This window comes from Echeneis naucrates, chromosome 20 (assembly GCF_900963305.1).
Source record: "Echeneis naucrates chromosome 20, fEcheNa1.1, whole genome shotgun sequence".
Lineage (NCBI taxonomy): Eukaryota > Metazoa > Chordata > Actinopteri > Carangiformes > Echeneidae > Echeneis > Echeneis naucrates.
Window position 1 is genome coordinate 17,636,777 of NC_042530.1, and position 16,501 is coordinate 17,653,277.

Here is a 16,501-nt window from a genome sequence, read left to right on the forward strand (position 1 = left end):
TCATTTTACATATTCTAATAACTATCCATTTTCCTTATGCTGAATTTATTTCTTGCTCCTTAGCCCACAATGAGAAATGTAACATTCCTTCATTTAATTTAACATGCTTCTAGATTGAATGCATTTTTGGACACCATTGGGCTTTTTCAAACAGACACATTACTCAAAGTTGGAACATGATCATTATCAAATATTCTGCTTTTGCTGCTCAGTGAAATGCTGAGTTGGGGAAATGTTATTGGCCTAAACTGCAGCCATAGGTTTGATGCAAACAGCATAAAAAGCTGGGCATTTCTTTGTGCCAAAATATATCACTTCGCTAAGGCTAGGATTCCACGTCTGAGGCCTGCTTCACATTACAGCACTGACTCATGTTCATCTCCCCAGACGATAGGCATCTATCCACGAACTATGCCACATATCAATGCAGGGTCGGTGCAGCCAACCCTAGCTGAGATTGAGCTAGGGCAGAGTACACCCTGAACAAGTCACCAATCTTCTGCAGGGAAACAGTTGTAGCGATCTAGCCAATCACATCTACTGCCAATTAATCTCGGGTTTGAATCAGAAACATCTTGATGTGAAGCGACAGTGTTAAGCACTTAGCACTGTTTTTTTACACAGTACACAGCAGTTCCATAGACGTTGATTGTGGACCGTGTTTTGATTTAAAAAGTAAGCAACTGTGAGGTGAATGAGGTTTTAAATAATCTTATATGTGCCTGGAACCAAGAACAGAAGAGTCTGTCAAAGTGAATGATTTTTTATAGTTCTCTTTTCTGCTAAATTCTGATTCAGACCATAAAGACAAAATCAGACTAAAACATCTAAAGATGTTGACCAGTGGTAATGTCTAAACTAACGTCTTTTCCCTGGAAATGTCAACTTTTCACATCCTGTCCAGGGCGTCCGGTGGGGGGGGTTTATAAATTCATGAAAGCGTCTTTTTTTTTTTTTTCATTTGACAATTAAGCATGTACTTAAATTGACTGGCACTCAACATAGACCCCTACAGTACTCTGCGTGTGACGTCGTCCCCAAGAGGCTGCTTTGTGGGTGGTTCTGTTTCTCACACAGATAGCGCGGGAAGTCAGACAGCAGACGTCGGCACAGTATTTTTCCCACTCTCAAAATGCCCAAGTGCAAGTGTAGCTTTATTACATTGAAAAGATAGTAAGAGGTACTTTGTTAAAGCTGGATTTTCTAATACAGAATACTCATTATTTAGAACATTACTTTATTTACTTATATATTTATTTGTCCAGTAAGACTTGAAAAGAGAGCTATTTTCTTGCTACAGGTTAATTTTTCTCATACAGAAGACACATTATATCGATCATTATTTCATTCGAGATTTACAGACTTGTGGAAGAGAGATTATTTCAGTTATAATAAAGCATGTTCACTAACCTCTGACAAGCCTGTCTGAGTTTGTCTTGGTTATAGAGAGATATTTTTTGTAATGTAACTGAATTTTCTATCCATACAGAGGAGGCATACTTTAAATCTATTAAAATTCTAAGGCATCTTTGGGTAAACTTCATGTATCATTTTAGTATCTCGAGGCCAGGCCAAGCGTCCTTTTTTTTGGAAATCCTAGTCTAAACCATATTTTACAGAATGGAAACAGGCCAGATTGAGAAGAAAACCTGTTGCATTGCTTCACAGTCAGAACAGTACAGAGGTTCCTTCTGCCCAGTCACGACTAAAGCTCCCAGAGAGTTTGGGGAGGGATTCAGGAAGACAGAAAACAACATTTATGGGACATATCTTAATTTTAAGAAACACCAGAGCTTAATGCATGACTTATCTTATCTGTAAATAATATAAATATTGACGAATGAAATAACAAAGACTGACATTACATATATAGTAATAATAATAATACGATTTTGCACCATTTCCTAATAAGAAACCCTTAGTAAACTGTTAAGAGTTATTAACCAATGGCCCCGAGATTTACTTACAGCTGATTCAAAATTTCCTAAATAAGGACTTAATAAGATTGAGGGTTTGGGCCAGAAATAATCGAGCAATAAAGCCTGGCATTGCTCCTGGGGTTCTGACTTATTTAATTCATCATTCGCTCTGTGGTTAAAAAAAAATGTCAATAAGCGGCTAGTGTATGTTATGTATCTTTCTCAACAGCACCTTCCAGTAAATATTCTGACAGTCCACTGAAGAATAATGAATAAATAAAGAGCTAAAACAGTGAAGAAGGTTGAACATCAGACAAAAGGGTTTTTTACAACCTGGTAACGCAAACTTGTACTTCAAATGTATAATTGGGTGTTTAATGTTTTTGTTAGAGTGCAATTATGTCACGTCATGTTATTACTTATCAACCCTTTGTAAATGTGTAAAAGTGATAATACTTAACCAACTTAAAAAAATTTCTTTATCAGGCACATATATGAAACATGAAAGTAGTGAAGCTAAATTGAGTCGCACAGTGGTGAGTTTGACACAACTTACCTTTGGTCCTTGTCTGCCTGGATAACCTGGCAATCCTGGGACACCAAGTTTACCCTGAGGAATGCACAAGCACGTGTCAGCACAGCACCATAATGTTATCGCACAAAAACAAAGGCTGAAAACTGCCACTGTGATGGCCGATACAATCATATGTGTGTATATATATATATATATATAAGCTTAGTTAGATTACCTTTTCTCCAGCAGGACCAAGGGGACCTGGTTCTCCATTGGGTCCAGATCGGCCTTTAGGACCCTCAGGACCATCTTCTCCCCGGGGCCCAAGCATGCCAATCTCTCCCTGAAACAAAAGCACCCATTGTGTAAGTACAAAACAAAAAAATCACTGGTTCTATATGAAGACTGGAGTAGACAAGGGGGGGGGGGCATTTTTTTTTGTTTGTTTGTGATGTTATTTCAGATACTCACTCGGTCTCCTTTGATTCCCATGTCTCCCTTGAAACCTGGGAACCCATCCTCACCCTAAAAATACACAAAACAAGAGATGGAAAAATGACATTATATTTTATTTAATTATTTAATTTCACGTAATTAAATTAAAAGTTTACTTAATTTCACTTGGGACTACAAACCAACGAATCCTGCCTGCAATTTGTATTTGTTATTTATCTGATCATGACTGAATCCTGCTTCTGTTGCCTCTGTGGGTGACAAGATTGATGCTGCCCTCTGCTGGAGACATGGCAGAACAGCACATTCAATTAATTCTGATTTCTGATTGAAACTATGCCGTATTAGCATGTTGTACATTACGCTCCAGCTAAATAAAATTTGGAATTTAATGTATTAATATAATAGACAGATATAACATGCATGAAGTATTTTTTCAAAAGAAAACACAGGACAGGATTCAGTATATCTACACTCTAGCAAGATTTAATCCAATGAAACTAATTAATATAATATTTTGATGAACAGAACCGAATGGAAATTGACCACCACTGCTCAGTTCAGCCAAAACTCTGTCTCTCTTCATTGACACTGGACACACCTGTCCATTTCAACCCTGTCTGATGCATAATGCAGCACTGAGCATGTCTTGTGCCAGCAGCTGACATTGCTGTGGCCCCACGCACACAAAAACACACACCCACTAACACACACACACAAACATACACTCACACACGTAAAGCACATCCTTTATTCATAACAAACCCTTTCTCCTCAAGCTTTTGGCTTTTTAAATCTAGCTCTATAAATAATTCAATAAAAACTGATATGAATACCTGTCAGTGTGGTGAGAACAACACCCTTCAGTCAGAAATTGGATTTAATACAACAGCATAACTGTATTGATCTTAAATTTCATGCATATTAAAAGGAAGCTTAGTTTAAATTCTACATGGTGAAACACAAACTTCAGAGGTGTTTGAGATTAAATGTGGTGCTCTTTGAAACCAGTAGCCTTGAGCGTGCCAGTTTTGCATTCAAGAACTCATTGAGAGTCACTCCAAAAAAAGGTATCTGCCTCTGTTGAAGAATGCTATTGACTAACCTCTGCATGGTGCATTCAGGCTGCAGCAACCAATCTTTGCAAGCCCAAAAGAATCAGAAGAGTGCAAGTAGAATTACATGCTTAGGACAGGATGAGTGTGACATAAATATGGATTTCCTGGCTTCCCTTTTTTTTTTTTTTCACTTGCATACTGTGAGGCAATTTGGACAGTATCTTTAAACATCAACAGAAATGAATCCACTGATCGTAGCCTGATTGTACCCAACAGAACATCCAAGACCAGACAAAGACCTTAGAAGGTTTACACTGATAGTGTGACAAGTAACAGAAAGAGCACAAAGCTCCAGAGGTCATCAAACATCTTTAATTTTTGAAAGATAGTAGCATGAATGGGTCTGTGGGTCACAGTTCATTTGGGAAAAGAAACGTTACCTTCTCGCCCTTTGAGCCCTTGAGACCACGGACACCATCAGCACCCTGTTGAACAGGAAGAAGACAAACACAGTGTGGTCATTTCCAACAACAAAAAATTAACAACTTCCTTAAGTGGTGGAAACACTAAAGGATGCTGGTCAATCAACAGAAATTATACCTTTACACCACGAGGGCCAGGATAACCAATGGGACCCTGTGGACCTGTTGGGCCCTGGAGAGAAGAAAGCAGTACAATGATATAAGGGTAAGTGCTTTATATGGTATTTTGATACATATATCTGTAGGTGTTTACTTGGTTTGGTTTTTCTTAAATTGAAATTATATGTTACATTAATTGACTACTGTAAATATGATGTTCCATTACATGTGCCCCAGGAACTGACTAATGTTAACATTGCTTATTAACTTAAGAATTAAGATAATGAAATGATATTATTCACCCATCATCTTCATTGAAATGAGGAAATAAATAGAAACCTGTTAAAATGAAATTAGAGTAATATTTTTTTTTTCCTTTAACAAGTAATTACAGTGCGGTGAATTGTCCTGTGGTACTTTTTAATTAGATTCACCACTAAGTTAGTTACAACATTCACATAATGATGTCTTTGAATAAGGGCCGTGGAAATGACCTTTAAAAAGATTATTATGAATGAAGTATGCTGTTGTCCTTCACATGCCTAGGATGTATCTTTGGAGCACATTTAAAATGAGTTTCATTCTATGCAAACAATTTTAAAACACCACCTTGACCAGGGTAAAAACCTATTTAAGTGTAGATGCTTCAACTTCACTTAAAAATTTTTATTCCAGCGCACATTAAATAGACCTACTTGTCCTCCTTTCTCTCCAGGTGGCCCCTCTTTACCAGGATGACCCTGTAAAGTGGATAATAGTGAAAACTAAACATAATGACCACTGTGTAAAACCAAGATATTTTACAATATATCTGAATAATACCATTCTTTTCATGCAGTAATTCATGATGTTAAAGCAGTGTGACGAATAGAAATGACTAGATTTGTCATCCAGGTCAACAACACTGTTTCCAAACCCATCAATACAGGTTTTTCCCCAGTGCTGTGTGTGACAGACAGGCCAGTGTACTTTTCCACTGCAAAGCCAGGTCTGTGAGGGTGTCACAGAGACAAAGCTGCGTGCAACTTTAAACAAACAGCTGAAGTCTTTGCACATTTGTGTGACCATTATGGCAACATAGGAAAAAAACTAAAATTAAGGGATGATGTTTATTTGAGGAAAGCAAAACACACAAAATGTTTTACATTCCTTTTCAGCTGTCAGAAGCAGATGAATAGCCACTGGAGTTGCGTACAATAATGAGTGATTGGGCAGATGGACAGGCCCCCTAAACAGTTTGATGCATATCCACGGATGACGCATGCAGAAATCTTTAGCTGAAAACACATGGCACTTCCAATTTGAAGTGTGAGGTTAAAGCAGAAGGCTGTAAATCAACTGTGTTGAAGCCTGCGGGGGACTAAGGGCATTCCTCTTGAACCTACACACCCCTCACAGTGAGGCCTGAGGAGCAGAAATGACCCAAACAACTACAGGTTTGGGATGATAAAATCGGTGACTATGCTGTATTTCAACAAGGGGGCTCAGTTTGTGTCATCCACCAAAAGTGCAAACCAATCCAAACACATTATCACATTATTTTACACCACAACGGTTTTCTTCAGTTTTTCGAATTGTAGTGTAAAATGTCTGGTAAAATAATCAAGGTAGTCAAGGTAGTCAAAGCAGTCAAAACAGAATATATAGCAAGACTGTATATGAAATTGATTATGTAATGAAAACTATTGAGGGATGTTAACATTATGCTCTCTCCGCCTTGCTTTACTCACATGCACAGTATATCAATACAGATAGTCCATCCAGACTTATCAGTGTTTTTTGTTGTATTTACTTCTAAAGTAATGATCCATCTCATGCACCTAGTTAACTTGTCATTATTATATGGCATTCACCATTCTCAAGAATGGAACTGATGAAATTGATATATCTTATTCAAATACATTTGTGCATCCATCTGGTTCTCTTGGACACAGGAGGTCACCAATCCAGAGGTATTTCTTGATTCTGGACCAAACCTCTGCTTATATTCATAACACAGAAAGGTCAGCATGTTTGTTCGTTTCTAAGCAAAAACCTTCATTGATGTGTTTTGTCTGCAGCTATTTGGACCATTTATTGTTCAATCATTGTTCTTCATCAGTGACCCACCTATCAGCTCTAGCTCATGCTAAATCCCACTACCGGTGATCTCAGTAGCAACATAAAATATCCTGATATCACTCTCCTTGACTTCTTTGCACTAGCTACCTGTGGTCTTCATTATTGAATTTAAAGGCCTGTGACTTCTCTTGGAAACAATATTTAATTTTTCCCATATGGCCATCCTCTTTTCAAGCTTTCAAATGTGTTAAACACTCTCTAAACTTGTAAATAATATGTATATAATGTTTTTCATCATAGAGGTGATTTAATATATGTATGTAATTGTTACTATAATGAATGAAAAATAATACTTTTTTATGAAACATGATCTAACAATAGACCCTTCTTTCATTACAGAAAGCTAACCATCTATCAGTGGTTTGTCCAGTGACCTCCATGTGAGTGGGCAGAAATGACACCATAATCTCTCACACTACCTGGCCTGTATCTTAGACTAAAAGTTGTGTTTATAGATTGATGTGGATGTCACAGAGCATCAAATGTGATATAAAGGGGCCATGCACACTTTAGACCTTTGGGCCAAAGGTGTAAACACCAGTCATTTTAAGGAAAATGGTCGGACTATAACAACCTTTTTTGACACCACTTGAGATAGTCACCAAAAAGTGCTGTTATACTATACATATACAACGTTATTGTTAGGTGTGTGTTTAAACTGAACAACTGTGTGTGAGGTTTCATTGGATGTTACAGGGCTAAAATGATATAATCTTTCTCTGTGTGTGTCATACAGATGTGTTGTACATACAGGAGGCCCATCAGCTCCAGGTAATCCCGGCAACCCCGACCTGCCCTGGGGTCCCTGCATGAGGTAAAAAAAAAAAAAAATGGACAAAGGAGGAACATCAAGATTGAAAGTCACGAAGTGTCACATTTACCTTTCAGATGAACTACTCTACAGATTTAATACACAATATCTGTAGCTCCAACTAATAAAAAGTGGCTTTAACTAGGCAAATTCACTTTAAAAAACTGAAATCACCAACTTTGCAAACTACAACCTAGTAACTTCTTATATAGAATAAACTGACTAAATAAAGTTGCTTGAAAACATAATGAACATACTTTTTCTCCAGGTGGTCCAATGGGGCCTTGAGGACCAGGGAGACCCTATGATGAAGAGACACATTGACATATATGAGTTTGTTTCTATAGCAGGCAGCAGGCCTGCTCCAACATGTTCACCTGTAACATGGTTGTGCATGTGCACACACACACCCACAAAATGGATAAACTGAAGCTTTTGTTAGACCTGTAAATATCTGAACCTGTGGAAGAATTTTAAGCTGTGTATTGCTGTGTGCGTGTGTTAGTCTTCAAAGAGCTGGTTAGAAGGCATATTGTCATTTAACATGCTTCTGGAACTGCAAACGAAATGTGTTTTTGAGGGTGTGTGTGTGTATGTGTGTAATTTGAGGCACTGGCGCTTGCTCCAACACGTGTGGCAGCTTTGCAGGAATTCCACCTACATGAATAAGATGCTTTCAAATGGATCAAGCCTGAAACATTCCCCTCCTGAGATAAACCCCTGAAAAAAAATGTGACTGCTGGGCACATGTGTGAGTGTGTGTGTGTGTCTGTGTGACTCCAGGGAGAAATGACTGGACGGAATTCAAACAGGCAAAATGAAGATGGTCATTTGCTTTGGCAGAAAACTTCTAATATGGTGCCTTAAACGTAAGAAAAAAAACCCTGATATAGTCTTACATTTGGGGAGACGTACCCCAAATGCAATCGCACAAAGTTGTAAGAGCAAACTTTTCCAACTCTGCATTTAATGTATCAAATGCATTTCTGATATCACAAGCTCAAAAATGAACATAAATCTGCTTTTCTCTGTATCTCTGACTACTTCACTGTACCCACACATCATGGTGCTGCATATACATGGGTGGCCAGGCTGGGTATGTATTATGTCTTTGTTTACCTGTGTCCCTGGGGTTCCTTGCTGCCCAGGTGGGCCTGGTTCTCCTTGAGGTCCCTGGAAAAAGAGGGAGGAAGTAAAAATAGACAACAAAACCCTGGTTACATAGTAGAACTTGCCCCTGAACCCCATACATCAGAGTGTATGTGGTGAATATGAAGTGGTCTCAGTGTTGTAATTATTAGAAAATAAGTCAACAGCAAATGTTGCTATTTGATAGCAACATTAGCATGACTCTGTCTGTCTTATGTTGGATTTCTGTGTGTTTAGTATGAAGTGCAGATTGCAAGATCTAGTAAGACAGCTGGCTCTTAGACTCTGGGGGACCATTTATCCCCTACTGTTGTCAAACTGTGTGTCAGCCATGATGGGGATATTTTGATTATAACAGAAATTTATACAGGGTGTTTTTAAATGTGTTTCTGAGAATTTCTGCGTGTGACTCAGTATTATCAGTATTAGCTGTTGTAAATGTTAGACTGAGCCCATCAGCAACAAAATTAATTCTATGATACTTTACTGTACAAATGTAAAAATGTGGACCTGTGACCTTTAACCTCGCAGTTTTGCATCCTGCAGGGGTTTTAAAAGCCTAATGGGTAGTCTAACTTATAAGGACAGCCATATGGTTCAGAAAATGTCTTTCGAGTACTTGATCATCTTTGGAGCTGATAAAGCAACATTTCAGACCGTTTATTGAGAGGAAGGTCTTCCTACCATGTTTCCTTTGGGACCTGGAGGCCCATCAACTCCAGCAACACCCTGAAAAAGATGGACACGAAAAGACTGATGCAGACCTAATATCAACAGGAAGAGATATTAGAAGGGGGGGGTAAAGGTAATGGTACTTACAGGGGATCCTGGGGGCCCTGGAGGACCACGTGGTCCAAGCAAACCTCTAGGACCCTGCAAAAAGGGAGAAGCAGCGACTTAACAAGAAATTCGGCGCATACTATCTATTATGGTGAGGCACTTCTGTTCCTGGTGGACACATGTCAAAGAGAGATCAGATATAACTTGAAAGGATGATTAAAGAAGATCTTGTTACAGCATGTTGTAATCTATATCTTTAGATAGGCATGATGAAACTGCATCAACAGCAGAAAAACCTTACACTTTCGCCAGCTAATCCTCTGGGCCCAATCTCTCCATCCTCGCCCTAAGGGAAGGAAGACATAGCATTTATTGAACTGGACCTCTCTGGAGAGGTTCAGTTCCTCTTCCATTTCAACAGAAATAAAAATCTGAAGGGAAGAGTGGCAATGTCACATTATGTGATTACTTTTAGCTCGCACCACCAATAAAAATGAGCTCAGACATGTTTGTATTAAACAGGGCTAATCTCAAGCAACTCAAACATTAGTTTAGAAGATAGCAGCAGCCTGGTTGAGAAGAGAGGGTTGTTAATGTCAGAGGGAGGAAGGATTAAAAGCAAACCCCCCTCCTCCACCCAGCTGCTGCTGTCTGAGGGCTAAGCCTATGGACCACAGTTGATGGAAATGAATATGCTGGTGAGTCTCTCAGCTAAGTTCTGTTTCCATCAAAGTTATTAGGGTGTTGAATATAAACAGGAAGTACTTACTCTCTGCCCATCCTCTCCAGGGGCCCCTGGTGGTCCTATTGGCCCTGGCTCCCCCTGAGAAAAGAAAGAATAGAGATTTAGATGAGAAGACATTGTATGATCTGACCAGACCACCAACTAAAAGACTAGGGTAGGGTTGGAATTGTATTTTTTTTTTATTCAATATTTAATTAATTGTCAGGTTTCTCGTTTGAATAGAGTTAGGGTTAGAGTTAGGTCAACACTACTGCTGCTAATTTGTCTGCATTACTCTTAATTAATTAGTCATATTGCTCCTAACACAAATCTAATATTAAAAGAGTCCGCTTAGGCTTTACAACACAAACGTATGAGCCGACCACAGGGTTGTGCATTACAGTGGGGCGAAAGCCATATTTAAAATCACAAAACTTTTAGAATGACCAGGTTCCTGCAGTCTGTCTCATTGTGCTATAATTCCTGATTGCAGTCAATCTCAGACTGTGTGGTTGATTGTATAAACCTGATAGCCAGTGCAACAGAATTTTATCAAATATTCTGAGTTATGCAGGCACACGAGTGCCTTATTCAGTTATTCTCCTGAAAATGCATTTAATCACTTGTCATACTGAAATTTAAGAAGTTGCACAACATTGAATCTTGTTTGCAATCTATAATATACCCACTACCCATATCTGAAACCTAACATGATAATAAAAAACCCTCCAGACTAGGTGATTTTTTTTTCTAATCGATGTTTGGCTGATAATCTTGTTTACAAGAGTTCCTTAGGCAAAGCGATGCACTGTTTTTCATAATGAATCCATTGAGATCTGGTTCATTATTGCTCAGTGTCCAATGTAATAGTGTGCACCACTAAAGGACTAACAAACAGTTTTCAATAACTCATCATCACTCACTGTATATTTTTTAAAGCAGGGTTTTGATTAACTGAACCGGTGGCTTGAGCTGTACTAAACTCACCCTGTGCCCTTTTTCACCAGGCAGTCCGGGGAGTCCATCAAAGCCTCTGTCACCCTGTAATGAAGCAGAGCAAAGGCTGTAACCAGATTACACATCACCAGGCATCAGTCATCTTGGCCTAAACACAAAAATACCTCCAATTCTCATTCATTCATTCATCTTCTACTGCTTATCTGCTTTTAGGTTGCGGGGGGTGCTGGAGCCAATTCCAGCTCAACTTGGGCGAGGGCAGGATATACCCTGGACAGGTCGCCAGCCCATTACAGGGCCAAAATACAGAGATAGAGACAAACAACCAAATCAAATCAGATTTATTTGTATAGCGCCAAATCATAACAAAGTTACATCAAGGCACTTTACATATAGTACAGGTCTAGACCAAACTCTTTACAAAATGAAAAAGTTTTTCCTGCTCATCGGGGATCTGTTGGGTCTCTTTAAATCATTTTATAAAGGGTCTAGACCTGCTCTATATGTAAAGTGCCTTGATGTAACCTCGAGCAGAACCAGGCTCGGGGGCAGCATCTGCCTCGACCAACCAACCACTCACAGGCAATTTAGAGTCATCAATTAACCTAGACATACATGTCTTTGGATGGTGGGAGGAAACCACAGTACCTGGGGAAGCCCCATACAAACATGGGGAGAGCATGCACAGGCCTGGGAACTGAACCTGCAAATTTCTTATTATGAGGCAACAGTGCTAACCTCTATGTCACCGTGCTGCTCCTCTAATTCTCATTTGTGTATATTCATTCATTCATTATCACTTATTAAATTCCACGTCGTGGGCGGAGACCAATCCCAGGTCACATATGACCGGGGAATTTGTGTGTACTGATAATATGAAAATAACAACAATGAAAAGCTTGTTTGCTGGCATTGGTTACCTTGGACCCTGGCTCTCCAGGCATCCCCCGGGCACCATCAGCTCCAGAACGACCCTTAAAAAGAGTAAAGTTCAACAAGTACACTAAGATTGCCTTATTTCAACAACCTTGGAATTTATGTAAAAATTCAATATAAGCAGGAAACTGTATAGAAAATAATAATTAGTATCAAACAAAACATCAAATGAATATTGAGAATGAAAGAGCAAACTGAAGCAGCGAAGCAAAAACATAAACAAGGATAATCACAAAAACCATCCATCCACATACTTTTAGCAGCAATGAGGCAGAGAAGGAAATAACTGGGAATCATCTGTAAAACCTGCTGTCAGTTTCTAACACTGGAGGAGAAAATACCAAATCTGTCTTATGTCTTATTCTGATAACACTCCAATTTGAAAAATGTTGTATCATAGCATTTCTTTAGCATATTTACTTCAGATAAAACAACATTACCATCTTATCAGGTTTGTATTGCTAATTTGTCCACAACTGGTTTATGTGTATTAGTAGCAAATTAGGTCAAGACATTGGGCTTCTCAGAGTGACAACACTGTGACAATGATTGTGCCCCACATCTGTAGCCAGTTTTCCCATTTCTTTTTTGGACATTTTCAGACAGATTAGCTGCCCCGCCATTGATCCGAGAATTGAGGCAGCGCAGGCCCTTAAGCACCTATCAAGCAATTGTTTGTTGAACTGGAAATAAGCCTCTCAGCATTTCAGCAGTGACCACAAGTACAAAGAACCACACAACAACAAACAGAGAGGCATGTGAAGACTCACACTGCTCAAGGAGAGTGTAGCAGGTCAATGAGTTCACTCACCCTCTTGCCAGCTTTACCAGGCTGTCCTGCAGGCCCCTGAATGCCACGGGGACCCTGTGCAATTATGAGGACCATTTAGTAATAGCCTGGGATGTGGCTTACAGTAGCTGGTGAGGGACATTTTTGTTCATTACACTTGTATAGCTGCTTGTTTCTCACCTGTGGACCAGGGTCTCCACCTTCACCCTTTAGTCCAGCAGGACCAGGCAGACCCTGATCAAAAAGAGAGTGTAAATAAAAATTTGACCTTCTTCATTTAGGTGCTGACACATGCAGTTTGCTACAGAAAATAGTCCAAGAGCAACAGCAGATGGCGATGTGCACATTCTTTGTGTTCATCTGCGTCATTCTTTTTCTGCAGATGCATGAGCTACCTGGAACGACATTCCAAGACATGACATAATTTGAAAACAAATTCTACATTGACCCTGTCTTGGATGATGGCTTATGTGCAACTTCAGTATAAAATTGCAAACCTCAATTGTTGTTTGGACAGATTTTGAGCGTTAAGACTACAAAGACCAACAAGTGCAAAAAACTGCAGACCACAGGCACTGAAAGTTGGCAATTTGACAGTTAAATTCTAAATGATAAAACTTGTGAGTTTTAAAAATGAAATTGAAACATTTTAGAAAGCTTTGCATTGGTTTTGTTTTCTTTGCTTTTATCATTGCAGGCCCATATGTTGGGCCTTTAGTCAGTGCAATGGGCAGGGAGGAGAGGAAGGAGGGGTAAGATTCTCTTGGCAGCTGGCAACCCCTAACAGACAGACAGCGTGGCCACTGAGCCACTAACTGCTGATGCAACATTCAAAACAAATAATCTTCCTGCTGTTAAATATAAACACCATACACAAGATACATTTGACATTAATGATTTCATTTTAAACACTGAATTGAAAAACTAATCCGCATCTGAAATCTTAGTGATAACATAACATAAACTTTGTTTGCATATGGCAACTATGCAAACAGAATTACCTGGCCAGTAGACAGGACTTATTAAAAGAGTTAAGACACAATTTTCTGCACAAGAAAACCATAAAAAAGGACCAGACAAAACAGACTCACCACTGGCCCTGATCTTCCTGTGAGACCCATTGGCCCCGGGGGTCCCCTCATAGCCAGCTGCAGGGTAAGACAGACAACAGCAAAGTCAGCAAAATACATGCATCAAATATATATACTACGTGCATCTATTACTTTATTTAGAGCACAAATGAAGAGTTTTTTTTTTTTCTTTTCACGTACCTGTGTTTTATTTTATATTTGCATGTCCATATCCTGTGTCTTAAATACTAAGGCCAGATTTCCTGTTTTCTTCTCTTCAAACTGCCAAATTTGCCTCCCACATACACACAAAGACATTTTCTCCACCTGTTGGTTTAGCCCACCCACAGGACCAGAACCTGTGAATATTTTTTAACAGCCACCTCTGCCATTCCATCTGTTCAATATGGCCTTTTTATGTTGTTGCTCTTCACCCTACTCGGCATGTCTCCTTTTAGTCTTGCAACGGAGAACGAAAGGCAGTGTAGCACCCAAACCTCCCATTCTCCTGCATCCTTCCCCTCCCCTCCCTCCCGCAACAGCTGTGTGTGCAGGGAGCAGGGCGGGGGGGTTGGCTTCCTGGTGACTTCTTTAACGTCCTTGTGTACTTACTCTGGCCTGGGAGAGGATGGCCTGGGCTTGGGCTTCTTGTGCTGACACCACAGGACCCTTCTCACTGTCCCCACCAAAACGGAACTGTTGAATACAAATATTGCACAATGAAAGCATTGCTCATTCTTTTAACCACCACTATGACATGCACAACTTGTATTGAATTATGTGATAAATTATATAATAAATAGTTCTGCTGTGTGCTTACTGGCAGCATCAGCATGGTCCCTGGGGGTCCTGGCACACCATCAGCACCAGGCAGACCAGGACGACCAGGAGGACCCTGCAACACAGAAGAGTCAGGAAATCATCAGGATTAACTTGGAGGAAACAGGATATTTAGAATGACATCAAGGTGGTAAAAAAGTTGATTGTTAAACATGAAATTCAGGCATGTAGCCGTTTTAGTTATGGGTGACCCTTATACTGTAGAGCGCATCCACTGCTCACATGATTGTGATTCAGTTCCAGCTCCTCCAGTCTGCCTACCAAGGAGTATTTGGGCACAACCCGACCCATCATGCTGGCAGTTCCATCAGAGTGTGGGTGTTTGTAAAATATAGAGGTAAGTGCCAGAAGACCTTATGTGTGAAAGGGTGAAATGTGCTTCCACTGAGAGGGGATTTGAGTAGTTGATTTGACAGCCAGATAAGTGCAAAGAGTTTCTTTGGTTGTAAGTCTTAAGTTTTAAATTGTGCTGTTATATATGCAGTTAACAGTGGCAGTGTTATTGAGGAAAACACAAACACACACACACAGCTGGAGCAGTTTCAAGTTTCATTTGATCACTACACTTGCTCCTCCCCCATCCAGCACAAATAGAGCAGACCTGTTCATCTGTACACCGTGACACTGTCTCCAGTCCAAAACCACAGTCTTCCTCCATAATTCAGTTGCCTGTGTGTGTTTGTGTTTAAGTTTGCCTCTTATGAAGGATCACCTAGTAGACCCCAGTTGACATTTTATTAAAAGACTTTTCAGGTCTTACAGTATAAATTGACACATTGTTTGAGGGGTTGTCTGAAATAATTTTATGTCTTGGTTAGTTTGTCTTCATTGCATCTATGAAGCATAAATAATTTTACAGTAGTTGAATATACTGTCTACACTGATTTCTAACAATGGTCTAACTGTTAGGTTTTTTTGCTAGTCACCTCTTTGCAGCAGCATATGATTCCATGAGACTTGTACCAACATAACAAACTGTTGTTTACTCAGCTTAAGTCATGAAAAGTTACACAGTCAAGTCATCCATTGTTGGATGAGATGATTGGCTACAGTTTAGCCAATAAGCTGGAATAGGGAGCTACTGGCATGACAGACCAAAAATATTAAGAGTGAATAAATCATTCATAAAAAAATCTTTACTACTTTTAACAACATACAGCTCAAGTTATGTAAAAGTTGACCAGAAACCTATATAGTTTCAGTTTGACCTGAGAGTTTTGAGGCAATGCTATACGTGTATATATAGCTGTATATATTGTGTACTACAAAGAAGAAAATACTAATATAAGCAGTTTTTTTTTTTTTTTTTAGCTAATACTTGACCATCTTTTTAGGGTCATGCCACACCTTCTGAAAAAATGACCCTCATGCTGTAACATGTAATAGCAACAGACACACATTTAAGAACTGTAGTTGATTTAGGTGACACAAATAACTACTCACTCGGTCACCAGGATCTCCAGATGGGCCAGGTGGTCCTTGTAGGCCTGAGGGACCTGGAAGACCCTATAAAGACAAACCTTAGTCAGTCAGTAGACTGACAGTGTGGCAGATCATTAAATTACGACTACAATGTGTATACATTGTGTATAATTATGCTCAGGTGCAAAACACCGGCTTAGATTAATATACTCACAGCTGGGCCAGGAGGTCCTGGGGGTCCTTCAATCAGCATTCCCTAAGAAATAAACATTGTGTGTCACACCACAAACACTGTCCTACAGATGAGTTCATGAAATACTCAATGCTTAATAAAAGCACCACAATTGCAGTTCAGATGACTTAAATTGCATAATCT

General features: G+C 39.5%; 1 protein-coding gene across 7 annotated transcripts in view; it reads right to left on the reverse strand.

The window, feature by feature from the left end:
• The window catches only part of col11a1a (collagen, type XI, alpha 1a), a 70,383-nt gene that overhangs the window by 33,303 nt on the left and 20,579 nt on the right, over positions 1-16,501 (reverse strand). For all 7 annotated transcript variants that reach the window (XM_029528682.1, XM_029528684.1, XM_029528686.1 and 4 more), the window contains 22 exons: positions 16,340-16,381; positions 16,147-16,209; positions 14,684-14,758; positions 14,476-14,559; positions 13,885-13,941; positions 12,974-13,027; positions 12,815-12,868; positions 11,988-12,041; positions 11,098-11,151; positions 10,156-10,209; positions 9,688-9,732; positions 9,426-9,479; positions 9,291-9,335; positions 8,577-8,630; positions 7,715-7,759; positions 7,398-7,451; positions 5,221-5,265; positions 4,545-4,598; positions 4,385-4,429; positions 2,905-2,958; positions 2,669-2,776; positions 2,476-2,529 (listed from right to left, as the gene is read on the reverse strand). In XM_029528682.1, the coding sequence (XP_029384542.1) occupies positions 2,476-2,529; positions 2,669-2,776; positions 2,905-2,958; positions 4,385-4,429; positions 4,545-4,598; positions 5,221-5,265; positions 7,398-7,451; positions 7,715-7,759; positions 8,577-8,630; positions 9,291-9,335; positions 9,426-9,479; positions 9,688-9,732; positions 10,156-10,209; positions 11,098-11,151; positions 11,988-12,041; positions 12,815-12,868; positions 12,974-13,027; positions 13,885-13,941; positions 14,476-14,559; positions 14,684-14,758; positions 16,147-16,209; positions 16,340-16,381 (1,248 nt within the window). The remainder of the gene's footprint in view (positions 1-2,475; positions 2,530-2,668; positions 2,777-2,904; positions 2,959-4,384; positions 4,430-4,544; positions 4,599-5,220; positions 5,266-7,397; positions 7,452-7,714; positions 7,760-8,576; positions 8,631-9,290; positions 9,336-9,425; positions 9,480-9,687; positions 9,733-10,155; positions 10,210-11,097; positions 11,152-11,987; positions 12,042-12,814; positions 12,869-12,973; positions 13,028-13,884; positions 13,942-14,475; positions 14,560-14,683; positions 14,759-16,146; positions 16,210-16,339; positions 16,382-16,501) is intronic.